Genomic DNA, 21,967 nt, shown 5'->3' with positions numbered 1-21,967 from the left:
CAGAGAGACAGAGAGACAGAGAGAGAGAGACAGAGAGAGACAGAGAGAGAGAGAGACAGAGAGAGAGAGAGAAATTATAGTTATTCTAGAGGGATTATTTGGTTTTAATTCTTAAATTGGAAAGATTACTTTTTGCCAACTTGCTTAGTCAGTTCCTTGGGGAGTCCTGGCAGTGACTAACTTTGTTGTTCATTCCAGCAACATTTATTGCCTTTTATGTTATATTTCCCAGGTTCTGGTGTAGCACAGGGTCAGGCTTCGTGAAGCTACCAACCTCTCTCTCAACCATCTGCAAGTTCTGTCCTTTTGCAATGTCCCAAGCACTATTTTAAAAATCATCACATTGCACCAAAATTAGAAGTACAGACATTCCTTTTTTCACTGAAGCCCTCATGCGCTGGTATGTCATAAATCTCCTTAAAAGATCATGTCAAAGGGCAGCTAGGTGGTGCAGTGGATAGAGCACTGGTCCTAGAGTCAGGAGGACATGAGTTCAAATCTGTCCTCAGATGCTTGTTAGCTGTGTGACCCTGGGCAACTCACTAAACCTCAACAGTCTTCAGAAAGAAAAAAAAAAGATCATGTCAAAATCTTTGATGTGCCTTTGGTGACTCAGAATTAACCGGAGAGAAATTAGTTCTTGGGGTCTAGATAAGAGTGCTTCTGTTATTTTTCTTTAAAAAAAAAAACATATTTTTATTTATTTCATTAAATATTTCCCAATTACATGTAAAAATTAACTTTTTATAAAATTTTGAATTCTAAATTCACTCCCTCCTTCCTGCCCCCTCCCACTCCTGGAGAAGGCAAGAAGGCAATATTGATTATACATGTAAGGATATACAAAACATATTTCCATATTAACCATGTTGCAAAAGAAAACACACAAAAAAAGACAAGAAAAATAAAGTAAAAAACAAAACAAAACAAAACATTTGCTTCAATCTAAGAGCACTTACTTTAATAGCAAATAACACAGTTCTGACTAGAGTCCAGGGTGAGACCTAAATGGGGACCTGGGGACCTGATTAGCAGAAGAAATCTCACTGCTTTGGGCTTTGAACTAAGCAGGAAATACCTTAAAAAAAAAAAAAAGAAAAGCAATCAATCTCAAACATTTTTAATTAGCTGCAATGTGTTCTTCCTACTTTCCACTGTTATGGCCACAATGAATCTAACTTGGTAAACCTCATTCTGGCCCTTATTTCAGTTATTTGCCTGCTTCCTGATTTACTTTCAGATCTTGGACTTGAGTCTTTTTTTTATTGTTTTTATTTAAATTTATTTTTATTTTCAATTTAATTTATTATTTAGTTTAATTCACTTTATTTAAATTTCTTTTGACATTTAAAAAAACTCGAATTCCCAATTCTCTCATTCCTCCCCTTACCCATTGAGAAGGCAAGCAATATGTTATCAGTTATGCATGTGAAGTGATGCAAAATGTATTTCCATATTAGCCATGTTGCAAAAAAAAAAAAGCAAGAAAAATAAGCTGAAAAAAAGTATGCTTCAATCTGCACTTGCAGTTTTCTCTTTGGAGGTGGTCAGCACTTTTCATCATGGGTCCTTTGGAATTATCTTGGATCAGCATGTTGATCAGAGTAGTCTTTCACAATTGATCACTGTTACAATATTTGCTCTTACTGTGTACAATATTCTCCTTGGTTCTGCTCCCTTCCCTGGAGCCTCAAGTCTTTACAAACTTGTACAAGTGGATAACGGTGGTAGAAAACTGATGCAGGAGCAGAATTGGAGAGATGACAGTTGTTGAGAAGTGGGTAATGATAGGCAAGTGGTGCAGTGTTGGGCCTGGAGTCAGGAAGACCTGAATTGCAGCACCCAACACTTATTAGCTGTGTGACATTGGCCAGGCAAGTCAGAGCCTCAGTCTCATTCAGTCTTCTCATCTGTTAAATGGGGAAAATAGTAGCATCTATTTCACAAGGTTGTTGTGAGGTTCGACTGAGACCATATTTGTAGACTATTTGGCATGTAGTAGGGACTTAATAAATGTGTGTTCCCTTCCTCTTCCTTTTCCCTCCCCCTTCTGGAACTATATTTTATATCCCACTTGTTTCTGCTCAATTTTCCTTATATGTTGAGGGGAAAGTGAGACTGACAGAGGCATAAAAAGAGGGCAGTAAAAAGAAGGAGGATTCCAAGGACAGGAATGAAATTGAGGGGGCAGAAGAATGGTACAGTGATGAAAACACTGAATTTGGAGTCTGAGGAGCCGGGTTTGAATCTTACCTTTGTCACCCAGGTGATCTTCTAGTTCCTCTTTCTTCCTGGGCTTTGGTTTCCTCACCTATAAAAGAAAGGAGTGGGGTGGACTGTATAGCCTCGGAACATCTCTTCTGATTTTAAGTCATGAGGCTTTTAGTCCTGTGGGGAAAAGCCCAGACCCATGCAAAAACAATAGCATCCTTGATCATTTTTCCTAGTGTAGTTAGAGATGGTCTAGTGTAATACAGAAAGTGTGGGACATGGAGTCAGGAAGACTGGGTTTGGACCCTGTCTCAGAAATTTACTGGGACAATCACCTAACCTCTCTGGGTCTCAGTTTCCTTATCTGTTAAATGACAAGGTTAGAAGCAGTACAGCAAGTTAGGAAGACCTGGTTCAGATTCCAACTCAAGACATTGAGTAGCATGAAGCTACCTTGGGCAAGTCACTTACCCAATCTGACCTTCGGCTCCTTCTCTGCAAAATGAGGGTGTTGGGTTTGATTTACCCCCACAATTTTCCTTCCCAGCTCTACATCCAGGACCCTACAATCATTTAGAGTCAATTCATCTAGAAATATTTAAAGACAACTTTTAGCAAAGGGAGAGCCAGCAGTAAGAAGACAGAACCAAATAAACATTCACTGAATTTGTTCTGTTGAGTTGAGATGGGAGATCTCTGGGGGCTTGTTAGCCTTCCTGTGATCTGACAGTTATTGCATTATTGTTCCTTATAATTAAAGAGAAATCATTGTCCCTGGGTTACCTTGGCAAAAATTAATTAGAGTAAGCTAGCAAAACTCAGGCACTGCCCTCTTGTGATCTTAATCTTGGACCAGAGAGTCCTGGGGAAGAGGGAGGCAGGAAGCCTTTGATGCAATTGTGAAAAAAAACCTGATTGGGAGGATTGTGTCAAAGATGTAATAACAGCAGCCTCTCGGGAGCGTTTGTCTTTCAGCCAACCTGTGTTTGTATTTTCGCATGGACTAGGCTTCCAGACTGCTCCAGAAACTTTAATCATTTACAAATCATTTTTCCAGCTCTCTAGCTGCTCCCTACATCATCCATTTTCTTCAAGGAAATCTTTTGCTTTTGTTCGTTGTCTTTCTAGTCCTGTTTAGGAGGAACTCTCCAGACTTGTTTTCTGGGGGGGATGGGAGAAGGCGTTGGCTCCTTTCAAGTTGAGAGGAAGTGTCCTGTATACTGCAAGTTCTTCTGAGAGGTTTAGGAGGGTGAGCCCAGACAAGTTCTTTGCTTTCTCTTTGGCCAAGAGATGCCCTTGGTAACATCCAAACCTTGGAACCCCTATTCCCACAATGTCCGCCTCTTCCTCTTTCTAGCCAGGTGGAAAAGTCAATATTAAAAGCGGAGCATCACTGTCCCTCTTTGGAACTTTCTATCAGGATGGAATCTATGCTTCAGTACTGTTTTACAGACATTTGTAAATAGCATCTTCAACACAAAGCAAATGTTTCTTCTAAAAAGTTTGCCTCTCTGGCCATGTGGATCTTTCTTCTTAGTTCTTTTTTTTTTTCCAAGATAGGTTCTAACTGAAGTGCTTTCCTTATTATGTATGTAGAAAAACATTTTTGTCCAAAGGATTAAAGGGCAACTGTTGGAAGCCTCTCCCTGAATTTCCATCTGCTTGCTTGTTTTTCCTTTGCAATGCGAATAAAGGGGCTGGGCCATTTGGTTCTAGGAGAATAAACACAGAATGATGTGTTGGGATTAGTTTGCTCTCTGTATATCCAGGAAACACTGGTGTTGTTCCTGTGGGACTGTGTGGAGGAGACCAGATTAGCTATTCAAGTAAAAAAGTTGGGGGGAGGGATGCTAAAAAATCAAAGCCTAGCATGGACAGAACTCAAGTGTCCACAACTGTAGAGATCGCCCTTCCTTCAAAGCTCGAGAACAAAAAGAATTTTGATGGTTTATGAGAGCACAATTGTAGAAGACAGATTAACTATCATTATTATTTGCTCAACAGGGAGGATATTATTTTTTTTAATCTATACTTTTATTTTTTAAATTAGAAAAAGTCATCTTCCTTCACTTCAAGGCACATGATTTCACAGGAAGTTTGTCTCGAGGGGATTCTGCAGCCAGTTTTATAGTCATTTATTTAATGCACCCAGGCAGCACATTTTATAAAACAAAACCAACTTTGTTTAAGTGGTGAGAGAAAACATTAGCATACTAGGGGAAGCAGAAGGGACTCTTTTGTTGCCAGGGCTAACCATCTGCCATTAGGAAGGTAAAAAGAAAAAGCACCCAAATGACTAAAAACTGAGTTTCTGTTTTAAATGAAATATATTAAAACCAAACACTGCAATGCATTATTAATGAAAAATTGTGTAAGAGGAATGGCATAAGGGATATCAACAGAGAAATGTGTGGCCTGAAAAGAAGGTGGGCCAGTCATGAAGCAAGAGTAAGAAATAAAACTGTTTGTCACATACTCCTTTGATATCAAGATAGTGACAGAAGATCTAAACAATGGTATCCAGTACATTGGGGTGGACCAGCTGTGGAAGATTTATAGGAGGAAAGGAAGAAAACCAGCATTTATTAAGTGCCTATTACATGCCAAGTATGTAGTTGCATGCCTTGGACTTAATAAATCCCTATTTCTTTCCTTTCTTCTTTCCAGTCATTGTGCTAAGCATGTTACAAATATCTCATTTTATCCTCAAAACAACCCTAGGAAGTAAATTCTGTTGTTATCTCCATTTTATAGTTGAAGAAACAGAGGCAGATAAAGGTTAAATGACTTGCCCAGACTCACATAGTAAATATCTAAGACTGCATTTGAACTCAGGTCTTCCTGATTCCAAGTTCAGCTCTCTATCTGCTAGGAAACTTTTCATTCCCTAGGGGGAAAAGGCATAATTATCATTATCTTTTTGGACTTTAATATTTGCAAAACCTCCATCAAAGTTCTACTTTGTCTCATCCTAGCAAGGAGGTGACCCTGAATTCCTAGAGGGTAATAAGCCAGCAGAGTGTTAGCTCTGGCTGATTATGGATTGTCATCCAATGACCACCCTTACTTACTTTAGAGAGGATTCTCCTCACAAGATTCACTACTAGGGTAACAGGCATTTTTGATTGCAGAAAACTCATGAAACTATCACTAAGTCAAAGAGGGGATTTTCTGGGTGTTGGTGAAGGAAGTATTGTCATCAATGAAATATTGAGTATGTCAAATAATTATTTGTAGAACCCAATAAGGCATAAAAAAATAATTATTAGACTTTAAGCACACTGTAACTATAATACAAGTAACAAAATCAAGTAAGAGTGATGCAAATGGAACTTGACCCTCCTCAAATACAAATAATTTATCTTCATATAGATTTTAATTTTAAAAATTTATTAAATAGTTTTTAATGGGCCAGGCATTTTGTGAAATGATATGAATATGAAAACAAAACCCAAAGTCCCTGTCCCCAAGAACCTTACAGTCTACTGGAGGAATATAACATAGGGTCTCAAGATTATAAATCTAGAGCGGGAAGAGGCCTCGGAGACCATATAGTCAGACCTCACCATTGTATAAATGACCAAACTGAAGCCTAAATCTGTTAAGTGATTTGCCCAAGGTCCCTCAACTAGTACCTGCCAGAATCTGGATTTGAACTCAGGACTTCTGATTCCTGAGTCTCTCCACTATGGAAAATAAAGAAGCTTCCAATCATCAGCAATTTCTGTACCCTTGTATGAGGAAGGTAGATGCCAAATTCCAACTTTCATTGATAAATACAGTGGAAACATAGAGAGCATGACCTCCAAGATCATCTATAGAGACAAAGAAAAGTTAAAGAATTAGGATTCCTTTTTTAGATTATTTTTTCAGTAGTGTCAGTAATTCAGTAGATTAAAGGGATACTGTAATCAGAGAGCAGCTATTAAGTGCCTAGTATATGTCAGGCACTGTACTACATGTTGCTGGGGGGAGTGAAAAGAAAGTAAGAAAATACAATCCTTGCCCTCAAAGAACTTACACTCTAATGGGAGAGACAATATGAGAACATAAAGGTAAATGCAAGATAGGTGAAGTATGAAATGCATTCTGAGAAGACATTAGTGGTTGAAGCAGAGAAAGACCTCCTGGAATAGAGAGGATTGGAACTGATTCTTACAGTCAAGGAAACTAAGAGGTAGAAGTGAGAGGCATGGAGGGACTTCTGGGAGCAGAGCCAAAATGGTAGAGTAGAGGAAACCCTCAGCTGAAACCCTGAGCTTTTGCAACATTCCCCTCCAAATAACTTAAATCAGTATCTCAAATTGAATTTTGGAGTAGCAGAGTCAGCAAAAGGTCAGAGTGAGACATTCTTCCAACTCAAGACAACTTAAGAGGTCAGAAGGAGAGATCTGTCAAAAGACAACAAAGGCTGATCCAGAGCCCATATGGATGTGACACCAGTGGTGGGACTTGTGGATGGCATCAGAATTAGCAGGAGAGAGCAGTAGCGGTGGCGGCAGCAGCAGTAGTAGTAGGCTTGGTGGTAGCGGTTGAGCTTGCGGCAGGCGGACGGGGGTCCAATCGGTACGTTTGCATGAGTTGGAATAGAGGTCTCTCAAAATGGCAGATGGCCTGGACTTCAAGATGGGGGACACAGGGGCATCAGCTACCTCTCCCATGCAGTGCTCTGCCTTGCGCAAAAATGGCTTTGTGGTGCTCAAAGGCCCTGTAAGATAGTTGAGATGTCCACCTCCAAGACTGGAAAGCATAGCCATGCCAAGGTTCATCTGGTTGGTATCGATATCTTTACTGGGAAGAAATATGAAGATATCTGCCCTTCAACCCACAACATGGATGTGCCCAATATCAAGAGAAATGGGGAGGTAAGGGAGGACCTTCGTTTACCTGAGGGTGACCTTGGCAAGGAGATTGAGCAGAAGTATGTCGGTGGAGAAGAAATCCTGATAACGGTGCTGTCAGCCATGACAGAGGAAGCAGCTGTTGCAAAGGCCATGGCAAAGTAACTGGCCCCCAGGGTGGTGGTAGCTACAGCAGCAGCAGCAGCAATTGGCACCTGAAGAGGCCTTCCCTCTCCTCCCCAGCCTGGTCAGGCTTTGGCCCCATCCTGGCTGGATGCCTACTCTTATTTCTTTGATGTTTTATTTTGGGTTTTTTTTCTCTCAATCCGGGGAGCTCCCCCACCCCCACCCTTTTAGTCCAGCCCTATCTCCCCCAACCCCTTGTACAAGATGGGGGCAGGGCCTTGGTAAAACTGCCCCCTTCTCTCCCCCACCTCACACTACAGCCCTGGTGGGGGAGAGGGGACAGGGGGCTCCTTGAGATTTAGTTTTTTTCTTTTTTATTATTCAATCTGGAAGCAGAAAGCTGTGGATTCTGGATTCTGGCAAAAATCTTCTGCCCCCTCCCTACCTATCCTGTCTGGCCCCCTGGTTCCCTATACCTCACCTAACACCACTGCCTCCTCCAGCAAGGGACCAGACCCCACCCGCACCCCATCTGCCTCTGTCTTTCCCCAAATCTCTTTAGTGGCAAAGGGGACAGGAGTGGGGAGGGGCTCTATTCCCCTCCTCAGGCATCCAGGAGGGCCCCTAGTACGCATGGGCCCTACCCCTCCTTGCCGTTTTCTCCCTGACACATTTGTTAAAAATCAAGCCTGAATAAAACTACAAGTTTAATATGAAAAAAAAAAAAGAAGTAGCAAGAGATTTGGGGACTGTCAAGCCAGATATCTGGCAACTAGTCATAAAGAGATTACAGGGGACCCTCAGTTCAGGATACCTCAGTTCAGGATCAGACACTGTTTGGCAACTCCATTGCCTATACCCAGTTTCAAGTTTCAATTCAAGGCTGGGGAGGATCATTTTCAGTCACGAGGGAGCAGGGGCCCTGAAGAGCAGTATTGATTTTAATCCCAAGGGAATGAGGCCCTTTCTAGGTAAGAACCAAAGCTCAGACCAGGAGAACAGGGATCATACCTCTTCCCAAATCATACCTCCTTAGAAGCGCCAAAAAATTCCAAGCCCCCAGAACTAGCTCTGAAAACAGAAGCATGAAAAAACTCTGAAACTTGGGACAGTCTCTCCCATCCCACCCCACTAGAAACAGAACTGGACTTTAACCTAAAGTTCAAAGTCAAGAAATAGTCTTGAAAAATAAGCAAAACAAACAAACAAGAACCTGGCCATAAAAAGTAACTATGGTGACAGGGAAAATCAAGACACAAACTCAGAAGACAATGATGTCAAAACAAAGCAAAGCTTAAAAAGGGGGGAAAAAAATTTGACTCAGACACAAGTCAAGAAGAATCCCTGGAAGAACTTTAAAAATGCTTTTCAAAATAAAATAGAAGTAGTAGAGGAAAATTGGGTAAAGAAATGAGAGCAAGGGAAGAAAATTATGAAAAAAAAAACAATTAACAGTTTGTTAAAAGAGGCACAAAAATACTGAAGAAAATAATACCTTTTTAAAAATTGGTCAAATGGAAAAAGAGGTACAAAACTTCACTGATGAAAATAACTCCTTAAAAGTAAAATAATTCCTTAAAAAAACAGAATTGACCAAATGAATAAAGAGGTAAAAAAAAATTCACTGAAGCAAATTATTCCTTAAAAATTAGAACTGGGAAAGTGGAAGGTAATGATAGCATGATACATCAAGAAATAACAAAAGCAAAGTCAAAAGAATGAAAAAATAGGAGAAAATATGAAATGCCTCATCATGTGCAATCATCTTTTTTATTGTGCTGTGTTATGAAAATGCTTGCTTTGTTCCAGAAATTGAAAATAAAAATTTTTTTTTAAATTCTCCATAGACAGAGGATGCAGAAATGAATCAATTATGCTAGAATGATGTTTTTTTTAAATGTACAGTCAAGAAAAAGGGATGACCTGGAAGTAGGGGGGAGGGAGAGGAAGAATAGGGAAATTATCTTACATAAGAGGTATGTAAGGTAGAACTCTTATAGTGAAGAGTAAAATAGAAGGGGTATGCAACACTTAAGCCCCACTCTCATCTAATTTGGTTCAAAAAGGGGAGAATATACATACACACACAATTGGGTACAGAAATCTATCATACCCAACAGGAAAGTAAGAGGAGAAGGAGATAAGAGAAGAGGGAAGGTGATTAAAAGGACAGATAAAGGAAGTCAGTGGTCAGAAGCAAAACAGACTTTACAGGAGAGATAGGACCAAAAAAAGAGAAAAGAATAAATAGAAGAAAAAAATGATGGAGGGAAATGCATACTTAGTAATCATAACTCTGAATGTGAATGGGGTGAATTCACCCACAAAATGTAAATGGATAGCAGAATGGTTTACAAGAATATGTTGTTAACAAGAAACACACTTGAAACAAAGAGACAGTTACAGAGTTGAAATAAGGAGCAGAATCTATTATGCTTCAGCTCAGATAGAAAAGGCAGGTGTAGCAATCATTATCTAAAACAAAGCAAAAGCAAAAAGAGACTTAATTAAAGGAGCTAAGCAAGGAAACCAAATCTTGCTAAAGGACACCATAGACAAGGAAGTAATATCGACACTAACCATACATGCACCAAAAGGCATAGCATCCAAATTCTTAAAGGAAACATTAAATGAATTATAGGGAGAAATAAACAATAAATTTTTTTTAATTAAAATTTTACTACTGGGGAACCTCAACTTTCCCCTCTCAGAGTTAGATAAATCTAACAATAAAATAAAATTTTAAAAAGTTTAAAAAGATGAATAGAATCTTAGAAAAGTTATACATGATAGACCTCTGTAGAAAACTGAATCAGAATAAAAGGCAATATACCATTTTTTGCAGCTGTACATGGCACCTTTACAAAAAATTGTGTTAGGGCATAAAAACCTCACAAACAAAGCAGAAATATTAAATGCACCTTTTCCAGATATGATGGAATGAAAATTTCATTTAATAAAAGGCCATGGAGGCATACATTAAAAATTAATTGGAGACTAAATAATTTAATCCTAAAGAATGAGTGGGTCAAGGAACAAATCACACAAATGATCAATAGTTTCATTAAAGAAAATGACAATAATGAGACAATATGCCAAAGTTTGTGGGATAAAGTCAAAGTAGTACTTAGGGGAAAATTTATTTCTAAATGCTTATATCAGTAAAAGATAAAAGGAGCAGATGGATGAATTAGATATGCAACATAAATAAAACTAGAAAAAGAATAAATTTAAAGTCTCTGATTAAACACCAAAATGCACATCCTGAAAAACAAAGGAGAGATTAATAAAATTGAAAGTTAGAAAAAATAATTGAACTAATAAATAAAATGAAGAGCTAGTTTTTTGGGGAGAAATATAAAATTGTTAAACCATTTGATTTAAAAAAAAGAAAGAAGAAACCCAAATTACTAGTGTCAAAAATAAAAGGGTTGAATGCACCACCAGTGAAGATGAAATTAAAGCAATTACTAGTAGTTATTTGCCAGTAAAACTGGCTATCTAAATGAAATGGTTGAGAGAGCATAGGAATAAGTGGAACCTTTCTTTAAATTATAAGTAGTATCTATCTAAAATCAAATAGCACAAATCTTCTGTAAAGGGAATAAACTTGAAACCTTCCCAGTGTGATCAAGGGTGAAGCAAGGATATCCATTGTCACCATTATTATACAATATTGTATTAAAAATACTAACTGTAGCAATAAGACAGGAAAAAGAAGTTAAAGAAAAATAGTTAATGAGGAAACAAAATTTTCACTCTTTGCAGATGATAGGAGGGAATATTTAGAGAACTCAATAGAATTAACGAAAAAACTAGTTGAAACCATTAAGAAATAAACCCACATAAATGATGAAAAATGAAAAGAGAAATTCCATTTAAAATACTTGGGAGTCTGCCTACCTAGTCAAACCCAAGGACTATGTGAACACAATTACAAAACACTTTTCACACAACAAAAACAGATCTAAACAACTAGAAAAAATAGCAATTGCTTATGGGTAAGCTGAACCAATTAATAAAAATGACAATTCTATGTAAGTTAATTTACTTCTTTAGTACCATACCAATCAAATTACCAAATAATTATTTTATAGAACTAGAAAAAATAATAAAATTCATCTGAAAGAACAAAAAGTCAATGTTATCAGGGAAAATCAATTTTTAAAATGTGAAGCAAAGTGGCTTAGCAGTATCAGATTTCAATCTATATTACAAAGCAATAATCATCAAAAGACTCTGGTACTGGCTAAGAAATAGAGTGGCAGATCTGAGGAACAGATTAAATATACAATACAATGTAGTAAATAACCATAGTAATCTAGTGTCTGATAAAACCCAAAGATCTAAGTTTTAGGGATAAGAACTCACCATTTGATAAAAAAATGCTGGGAAAACTGGAAAGTAGTTTGGAAGAAACTAGGTACAGCCGAACATCTCACACTGGACACTGATATAAGGTCAAAATGATCAATGATTTAGACATTAAAAGTGATATCATAAGTAAATTAGAGGAGCATGGTGAAATGTACCTATTTGGTGGACTTGTGAACTGATCCAACCATTCTGGAGAGCAATTTGGAACTATCCCCAAAGGGCTATAAAATTTTACATACCCTTTGATCCAGCAATATGGCTACTAGGTCTGTATCCCAAAGAGATCAAAGAAAAGGGGGAAAAACTGTGTGTACAAAAATATTTATGGCAGCTCTTTTAGTGGTGGCAAAGAATTGGAAATTAAGGGGATGCCCATCAAGTGGGAATGGCTGAATAAGTTATAATATATAATTGTGATGGAATACTATTGTGCTGTAGGAAATGACAAGCAGGATAACTTCAGAAAACTTGGAAAGACTCACATGAACTGATACAGAGTGAAGTGAGCAGAACCAGGGGAACAATGTACACAGAAATAGCAATATTGTTATGATTGTGTTTATCCTCCATTCTCTAAGAGGACCATAACATCAGTGAGATGATGACATGACTTGCAGTTGACTTGGTTTTGAGTGAGAGAGGGCTGTGCAAGGTCACCAGTGTCACTTTCTCCTCCATAGCCATTTGAGTCCAGTGGCCAGATATTCACCAGAATGGCTGGAGATAGCCCTGGATGCAGTGGGAGACCCTAGCCCTTTTAAGCTAAGGTTTTCAGGTTCTCACTTTGAGTGAGGTAACACACATTCAGTGAATAGGTCTCTTTAAGAAGTGAGTTAAGGCTAGGGTGGTTAGGTGGCACAGTGAATAGAGCACTGGCCTTGGAGTCAGGACGATCTGAGTTCAAATTCGGCTTCAGACACTTAACACTTACTAACCATGTGACCTTGGGCAAGTCACTTAACCCCAGTTGCCCTCCCCTTCCCCCTCCAAAACAAAGGCAAAAAAAAAGTGAGTCAAGGGATGGCCCCTTTAATAAAATTAAAAAAAAATAAACTGGGAGGGGAAGATCCTCTGGGCTGCTAGTCAAAAGAGAAACAGTTACTATTGACATTCACTCTGAGCCAGGAGGGTCGGAAAAGATTAGATAACAATTGTAATGATGATCACCTGTGAAAGACTTAGCCATTCTGATAAAGATAAAGATCCAAGAAAATTCAAAAGGACTTATGATGAAAAATGCTGTCCACCTCCAGAGAGAGAGTTGATGAACTCTGAGTGCAGATAGAAGCATATTTTTTTACATTCTTTATTTTTCTTGTTTGTGTGTGTATTGTTGTGTTGTGTGTGTTTCCTTTGCAACATGGCTAATATAGAAATATGTTTTGCATGACAAAATAAAAAGAAAAGGCACGGATGTGCAAAATGTGACATTTTGTTAGAAAAGCCACAAGTAGACTAGTGCTGCTAGAACATAGTGTGTGGGAAGCACATAAGGTGCCCTGGAAAGGGAAGAAGGGCCCAGGTTATCCAGAATTTTAAATGCCAAAGAAATAGGATTATATTTGATCTTGCAGATAATAGGAAGCCACTGTAGTACAACAGGTAGTATGCAGGGAGTTCAGACCTATGCTTACTTTGGCAATTAAGGAGATGATGGATTGAAGTGGCAAGAGGTTTGAGGTAGGGAGACTAATTGGAATTGTAGATTTTATAGTGTTTTACAAAGTAGCTCATGCTATTTTTGTGGGAAAGATGGTGAGATGTGGACTAATCAATAACACAATTAATGGATTAAAAACTGCTTGAATGACTATAATCACTGAATTGCTAATAGTTCAGTATCAACTTGCACCAGTCTGTGAGCAAATCCTCCACCCTCTCTGGGCCTCCATTTCCTCATTTCTAAAAATTAGGTTGGAAGAGATGATTCACTACATCTTCTTTCAGTTCTTAAGGGTCTATTGTGCCATGGTTCTACAGGCATAAGCAAATATGGCCCCATTGGATCCATATACAGGGCTGATTACACACTGCCGTGGGTATCTTCCTTTTTGCTTTTTGAGGAATCTAGTGCAATAACATGTTTACTCACACATGGGCTTTTTTAATGATCTTAAAGAAAATATTCTCTCTTCAGGCAGTTGGAGGACTTATATTTTCTTTTCTCTTCTATTTTGGTCTAATGATATAACTGGACTATATTATGCTTTTTCTAGGGCAGCCACAGATCACAACATTGACAATACAACAGAGATCCTCAGAGAGTGGCTGAAGAATGTGCAGAAATTATACCACTATGTGGAATGGAGGCCTATGGATGACCCTCAGTGAGTATCAAGGACAAATCACTGTTCCCCATTCTTCACAGATGTCTTTTCTCTCAAAATACATTGTAAGCTCCAATGGGCGTTTATTTTGTAGCTTCCTCAGTACAAGTACCATGAATGAATATATTAATTTTTTTTTAAGCAATTGGGGTTAAGTAACTTGCTCAAGGTTACACGGCCAGTTATTTCTGGGTGGATGCTAAGTGTCTGAGCCCGGATTTGATCCCCCAGGTCATCCTGACACTGGGCCCGGTGCTTTTACTCGCTGTGCTACCTGGACGCCCCTATTAATTTTTTTAAAAACCCTACTCATCATTGTTTGACATCCCCAATGCCAGCCCAATTCTAGCTTAAGGAAGACTGGTTTTAGCAATGTAGTGAATTCCAAACAAGATATTAGATATCATTACATGATATAAAATGGATAATTTCAATTACATTAAATTAAAAGATTATTGCACAAAGAAAACCAATTCAGGCAAGATTAAAAGGGAAGCAGAAAACTGGAGGAGGGGACATTTTACAGCAATTTTCCTCTGATAAAGGCCTCATTTCTCAAAGACATAGGGAACTGAGTAAAATTTATAAGAATACAAGTCATTCACCAATTGATTAATGGGTAAACAATATGAACAGGCAGTTTTCAGATGAAGAAATCAAGGCCATTATAACATATTCCAATATAATGGAGGTTTCCGTGTGGTGAAAAAAAATTCAAGATCCAATATAAAGCTCACATATCAAGCAAAATTTAAGAACAAAATCCTAATAGAGAAGAATTCAGATAAAATTGAGAACTTTGGGTCCTTGTGTGGAGTTCATTTTCATGGAATTGTATTTGTATGGAATTTAATGGGATTGAAAGATTTTCTGTACCTCCTTCAAGTGCCTGGTTTACTTTTAAGTAATTTATTTTCCAGATCAAATTAAACATCCAATTAGAAGAAAGGAAAAGATGAGAAGGTTCAGGATGCAACTACAGCAGCTGCAACCCAACCTCTTTAAACAATCTGTTGATTCAAAAAAAAGAAATTGTGGGGTAAGAGAGAAGGGGTAGTAAAAAGTTACTTAGATAGCAATGACATGAAGAGGCATGTGGCCAAGGGCTTTAGTGTACAATATCGTTTGCAAAACAAAATTGTTGAGGAGGAGGCAGAAGAGGGTGGAAGATCAAGATAGTATCCCCTAACAAGATCCTGCTGAGAGACTGGCAATAAATACAGCTAATCCAAGCAATCCAGAGAGTATTTCTAGATAAATATGAAGAACAAAGATATTAAATTGGAAAGATCTGATAGAATTTTTCAAGTGATTTCTTCTCATTGGTGACAAGAGTTAAATAGTGGAACATTAGGACTTTCCCAGGTTAGCATCCTTTCAAGCCTCACCAATCCTATGAGGGAGTCACTTCAGGTATTATCATCTGGATTTTATAGCTAAGAAAATCCAGATTCCTAGAGAGAGTGAGTGTCTCTACTATGGTTAGGTAGCTAAGAAGTGTCCAATGTGGGATTCCAACAAAGGCTTTCCTGATGCCAGGTCCAGTACTCTCTCCTCATGGCCCATCCCTCCTCTGTTGGTTGTTTAGGCTGGTTATGTCGTGTACCCAAAGACTTCATTTCATGTTCAGCCAGAAACACCATTTTGGGGTCATCTCATCTTGTGGTACTCATAAATAAAATGAGGAAAAAGAGCACTGTGAAGATAATTGCAGGATATACACCGACCTCCAAGGCAAAAGTAGAGAAATTTGGTGAAAGAACTCAGTATGATCTTTGGAACTACTTCTGAATCGGCTTCTGCCATAGTACCATCTGATTTCAGAGCAATTGGAGTGAAAAATACGTTGGGAAATATGGATCATGACTCCTCTGATGAAACACTTACCCTGTTTTTGTTTGGTTTTCAATCTGCTTCTCCTCTGACCTTTTTTACTTTAAGAACTTGAATCAGTAGAAGGTAGGATTAAGGAGGAGGAAATTTGTGTTCTACGAGTCAGAGAAAGAAAGAACTATTATGACAGCAGTCCTGCAAGAATTTTCCTTGGTGACTAATTTAGGAAAGTGGGGTCCACTGAGTCAATATTTCCCATTTCAGCAATTATGAATGTTTGAAATAGCTCCTCAAACCGAGCATCTGTAGAGTAATTTAAAAGCTGTAACAGTTTGATTGTGTTTGTTATCAGGACAGACAGAGCTCAAAGACACAGCTGTGGACAGCTGCTGGAACCGAAAAGGGACAAATTTTACTTGTTCTGGTGCATAGTCTCACTTAATCTAGAGCTTCTATTGAGACGTTTGTTCAGAAACGGGAATAGGAATGGACTTTGTCTCCTCTGGGAACTTCTCTCTACATCCAGATGTTTTGGGTTTACTTGAGGTGATTGTTCCCTAGCTTTTGCTTTAATTCCTTATTTAAAATGGAGGAGAAAGTAGATGAGTGTTTTGAGCAGCTGCCCCAGAAGTTGAAACAAAGCAGGAATGCAATCATCCTTCCCTTCTTTCTTAGGTCTTACCCTGATGAAATTGGACCAAAGCACTGGCCAAGCTCCCGGTTTACCCATGTGATGAAGCTCCGGCAGGCTGCCCTTCGAACTGCGAGGGAAAAATGGTCAGACTACATCCTGGTAAAAGCAGATGTTTTGATTTCTTGAGCATATCAAAAGCAACTATCTAACAGTTGTGCAATGAAATTTAAAAGGACGCTTTGTCTTCAACCTCATAGGTTCACAGGAGAATAGATTTAGAAATGGAAAGAACTTTAGATCATGGCCCCCTCATTTTGCAGATAAAAAAACTGAGGCAGACAGAGGTTAAATGATTTACTTAGGGTCACACAAGCTAGTAAGTATCTGCAGCTGGATTAGAACTTAGATCTTCCTGACTTCAGGACCAGCACTCCATTCACTGTACCACCATACTGTAGTGTCTGATCCAATGATCATCAGAACTCTGGAATCAAGGCTGGTCATTGCATTCATCTGAGTTCTAATGTTTTTATTATATTACTGGGGTCATTGTATGTATTGTTCTCTTGGATCTGCTTACTTTATGCTGCAACAATTCAAAAGTCTGTATTCTTCTTATTCATCATTTCTCTTATGGTGGCTAGAACATCTCTCATTTTATTCAGCCATTCTTTAATTAATGAACAACTAACTTATCTCCTTTTTCTTACTAAAACAAAAAGTCCTAGTATGCATATTTTAGAAGTGTTTGGCCTCCTTATGGCTAATGCCCAACAGTGGTATTTCTGGGTGTATGAAGAGTTTAATTATTTTTCTAACATTGCACCAAATTGTTTTACAGAATTGTTAGGCCAATAGCACCACCAAAAGTCTATTAGTGGGCCAACATTGGTTATTTTTTTCTTAAACAATCTGATGAGGATTTGGTAAAATCCCAGTGATTCAATTTGTATTTCTCTAATTATTAATGATTTGCAGCATTTTATCATCCATCATTGATCCTTCTTATTTCATCTTCTAAAAATCATTTGTTCATATCATTCTGATCACTTGTCCAGGCCAGGACTGGAATGAATTCAAATCAGGTCTCAGAACCTTATTATGTGACCCTGGGCAAGTCACTTATTTGTCTCAGTTTCCTAATCTATAAAATGAGCTGGAGAAGGAAATGTCAAACCACTCCCGTATCTCTGCCAAGAAAACCCCAAATATGGGTCATGAAGAATAGGACACAACTGAAAATGGCTCAACAACAAAATCCTCTGATCATTATGTATTGATTATGGCTCTTGGTCTTACATCCAAGGTGTGTAGGGAATTGATAGAAACTTATCAGACATTTATCAAATATATTTGAAGTAAAGATTTTTCTCTCATTAATCTACGTTATTGTCTTTATACTGACTTTGCTTTTGCAAAAGTTCTTTGATTTCATAGAAGTAAAGTGGTGTGTTTTGTCTTTTTGTGATCTCCCTTATCTCTTATTTGAATAAATTTTCTCCAAAAACATAGATCTGAAACTATACTCATCTTCTAGTCTAAGTTGTGGTTTTGTTGTTTTTTTTTTTTAATGATGCAGGCCTTTATTTTAAGCTGATAGAATTTTCTATTCGTATCTATTCATCTATTCAACATTTCTTGGTGCTTTTATAATTTTTTTCGACTCCTTAAAAACTCTAGATCTTTATCTGATTTACTGATGAAACTTCTAATCAGATTAATTGCAGAAAAATTCAATCTATTGCTTTTTTTCTTTAAAAAGAGTCTGTTAGTTTTCATTGCCCTCAATACTTTTATGTAGTTGCATCCATCTACTTAGTCCTCAGCAATTTCTTTGCTAAGATAAAAATATTATCCTTTTTCTACAAAGAACATACTATTCTCTTTTCTTTAAGTAAAATAATTAATTACACTTACATAATTAGAATTTATTGTTGAATATATTGACAAGAGGTGACCTACTGTTTTCAAAGGCTCTCAAAATTTCTGGGAGCACAAGTTCTTGAAGATCAAAGCAAGCTTGTGAAGTTTTGAGTAAGAGCTTGACATGAACTACTCAATATATTTGTCATTTGAGAACAGTGTCAGCTGTTTAGAGAGGTTCATCATCTGAAAGTGATAATTTTTTTTAAACCATCACAGTTTCTGTTTGCTAAGGTATAAAAGGGTTGTGACAAGCATCCATGAAAGGATTAAATGCATCTGTAAAGGCAAAGATCCTGTACAGTCAAAGCACTAGACCAAAAGGTGTGACCTTGGCATTTAGACTTGGATTTTGCTATATTGCTATTCACTTTTTTTAACAACTGTTATGGAGAAATGGTTTCTTTCCTCAAAGATTAATAGTTTTGAGTTTATCAAGTATTTATCTTTTCTATCAATTTGTTTTTATTTCTAGAATCTGTTCTACAGATTTGTTTTTATATACTGAGAGGCCAAGAGCAGATAGGTTTTTTTTTTTAAATAAATGTCATTTTATAGTATGTTTCAAGTCTTACAAGATAAGTTCCCATTCATTTTTTCTTACCTTTTGATATTTTTGTCCCCTTGTTTTTTCATACAAAATATGTCTTATTGATTTATATAATCTAAGAAAAAACCTATAAACCAATTTGGGGAATATCAACATTTTTTACTTACATTCACTCATCTTAGGCCCATATAGGGAATATCCCTCTAACTTTTGGTTCTTTCCTTATTTTGGAAACCATTTTGAAATTTTATTTGTAAATGTCTCATACATTTCAGGGCAAGTCAGTTAATTTCTTATTACTCTAAATCAGAGATATCAAATTCTTAGCCTATGGACAGCAAGCAAAAGTCCCTAGTGTTCCTGAACCAGATTAAAATATAACTGGGAAAAATTTAACAAAATGAATAAAAATACAATACAATATAGATAATGTTAACTTGTGGTTTTCTAAGTCAATATGTTACCTGTAAACTGTTTCTCTTTGAATATGATACCACTGCTCTAGGTAACTTTGTAAGACTATAAACTCTAGATAAGACCTATATTGGTAGAGGAAACTTTCTCATCTGGGAGTTTCTTCTACCAATAGAACATGTCTAAGGAGTTCCTTCTACTGTCATAGATCTAATCCCTATTCCTATTCCTGTCTCTCTTACTATAGCTAGCATTTCTAAAATTATAATAAGTATAGGGGGTGAAAGCAGACCTCCTGATTTTGTACCAACAATGGTAACTATGCTTCTAATGTGCCTCCATTATTTATAATGAAGCTTCTTGGTTTTGAAAAGATGCTTTGTAATCATATTAAGGAAATTCCTTTTATTCCTGCTATTTTGATGTTTTTTAATCATTGTTATCACTACTATTTTAAAAATAAATTTATTTTATTTATTTTTTTGTTTTCAACATTCACTTCCATAAGATTTTGAGTTCCAATTTTTTTCCCTATCTCTCCCTCCACCCCGAGACAGTGTGAATTTTATATAGGCTCTACATATGCACTCATATTAAACCTATTTTCACATTAGTCATATTGTAAAGAAGAATTAGAACCAATGGAAGAAACCATGAGAAAGAAGAAACAGAAAAGAGAGAAAGAACAAATAATATGCTTCGATCTGCATTCAGACTCTATAGTTCTTTTTTTCTGGATGGGGATGGCATTTACCATCATGGGTCTTTTGGAGTTATCGTAGATCTTTGCATTGCTAAGAAAAGACAAGTCTATCAAAGTTAGTCATCACACAATGTGGCTGTTACTGTATATAATGCTCTCCTGGTTCTGCTCGTTTCATGCAGCATCACTTCAAGTAAGTCTTTCTCGGTTTTTCTGAAGTCTGCCTGCTCATCATTTCTTATAGCACAATAGTATTCCATTATACTCATAAACCACAACTTGTTCAGCCATTCCCCAATTGATGGACATCCCCTCAATTTCCAATTCTTGGCCACCACAAAAAGAGCTGCTATAAATATGTTTGTACATGTGGGTCCCTTTTCCATTTGTATGAACTCTTTGGAATACAGACCTCAAAGTGGTATCACTAGGCCAAAGAGTATGCACATTTTTATAGTCCTATGTGCACTATAGAGCATAGTTCCAAATTGCTCTCCAGAATGGTTGGATCAGTTCACAACTCCACCATCAATGCATTAGGGTTCTAATTTTCCCCCATCTTCTCCAGCATTTATAATTTTCCTGTTTTATTTTGATGTTTTAAAAAGTATAAATGAGTGCAATTTTATAAGTGAGTGCTATTTTATAGCTATTTGAATGATTTGTATTGTATTATGTTATATTTTGAGACTTGGTCTCCCAGTCTCTCCCAGGCTAGAAATGTAATGGTCACACATGGGACTAATACCAGTTTGAATCACAGTCTGGATGTTTTCCCCTGCTTTCCTGCCTAAGCTAGTTATTTCATCCTTAGGCAGACTGGTGGCCCACCACACAACATGTTGGTGTTGGATTTTGCATAGACATCCAATCAGCTTTTAGCCCACCTGCTTAAATTTGAACCACCTAGAGGCAGCCAGGTAGCACAGCGAGTAAGAGCACTGGCTCCAGTGTCGGGATGACCTGGATCAAATCCAGGCTCAGACACTCAGCACCATACCCAGAAATAACTGGTTGTGTAACCTTGAGCAAGTTACTTAACCCCGATTGCTTATTAAAAAAAAAAAATTTGAACCACCTTTTCATTCATAATATAAATCCCACCTGGTCATTATGAAATGTGTATGTATATTGTGTGTGTCCTATTGTAATTGCTTTAGGGGGCTGCAAAGTATATAAAGTTTATATACTGAACAATATAGTATGTGTATGTCTCAATATATCATATGTACATACATATGGCTATATAAATAAGTGATTATTTGCTCTCCTCCTGAATAGTTTCTTGCATTCTTCCCCAAAACCACTTCATTCTCCTTAATAAAGAATAAGTTTATGTAATATGATATATTATACATTATATTTCATTATATTATTATGATATATATTAATATATTGTGTATTACATGTATACATGCATATATATTTATATTATATATATATATATATAATTATATAAACTTATCTTTTTTAATATAATATGACAAATAATAAAATTTCTTCAGTAAATAAACTGGAGAGTAGAGTTGTTTTACCTTTCTTCCTTTGAGGGAAGATTAACTTGCATTTTGTTCTCAGATATTTTAATTGCTTCTGGAAAAAAAAAAAACAGTACAAATTCTTCAGAACATTACAACATTCCTCTTGTCCACAACGCCAATGGACAATAAGATGCTTTGTTTTCTTGTAGCTCTTGTTGCTAACTCACCCTACTAACTGCCATCCCTAATTTCCTATCATCTGCATTGAGGAATCTCTCATTCAGGCTCCCGAGTGAGATCTGTGCTGTGGATCTTAATCACAAGATTTTAATTACAGACTTTGCTCCCCTTACTCCAAGATCCTGCACTGACTGACTAGATGTATTTGTCTTCCAGTTAGTCAACGCCCTAATTCAGGTGGTTGTCCACAGCTGCTACTTTCCAGAAAATCTTCTGAAGAAAGCCAGTTTTAGCCACTTCTTGCCCTTTCCGTTCTCTTCCTTCCTCTGGTGCACTTCTCAGATAATGTCTGATAGGCATTAATTTC

The 21,967-nt window shown here is 37.2% G+C and overlaps 1 protein-coding gene and 1 pseudogene across 1 annotated transcript in view; both read left to right on the top strand.

Annotated features, from left to right (window-relative positions):
• COLGALT2 (collagen beta(1-O)galactosyltransferase 2) overlaps positions 1-21,967 on the top strand; it is a 137,869-nt gene that overhangs the window by 64,452 nt on the left and 51,450 nt on the right. The window contains exons 2-3 of the mRNA XM_069074411.1: positions 13,772-13,882; positions 16,391-16,508. Coding sequence (XP_068930512.1) covers positions 13,772-13,882; positions 16,391-16,508 — 229 coding nt within the window. The remainder of the gene's footprint in view (positions 1-13,771; positions 13,883-16,390; positions 16,509-21,967) is intronic.
• Positions 6,147-7,234, top strand: LOC138150992 (eukaryotic translation initiation factor 5A-1-like; annotated as a pseudogene).

The sequence above is a fragment of the Petaurus breviceps genome, unplaced genomic scaffold (genome assembly GCF_028583685.1).
Source record: "Petaurus breviceps papuanus isolate PSGF00001 unplaced genomic scaffold, PetGlider_PUasm1.0 90895, whole genome shotgun sequence".
NCBI lineage: Eukaryota > Metazoa > Chordata > Mammalia > Diprotodontia > Petauridae > Petaurus > Petaurus breviceps.
Note: the sequence above shows the minus strand (reverse complement) of the source record. Positions and strands in the feature narration are given on the sequence as shown.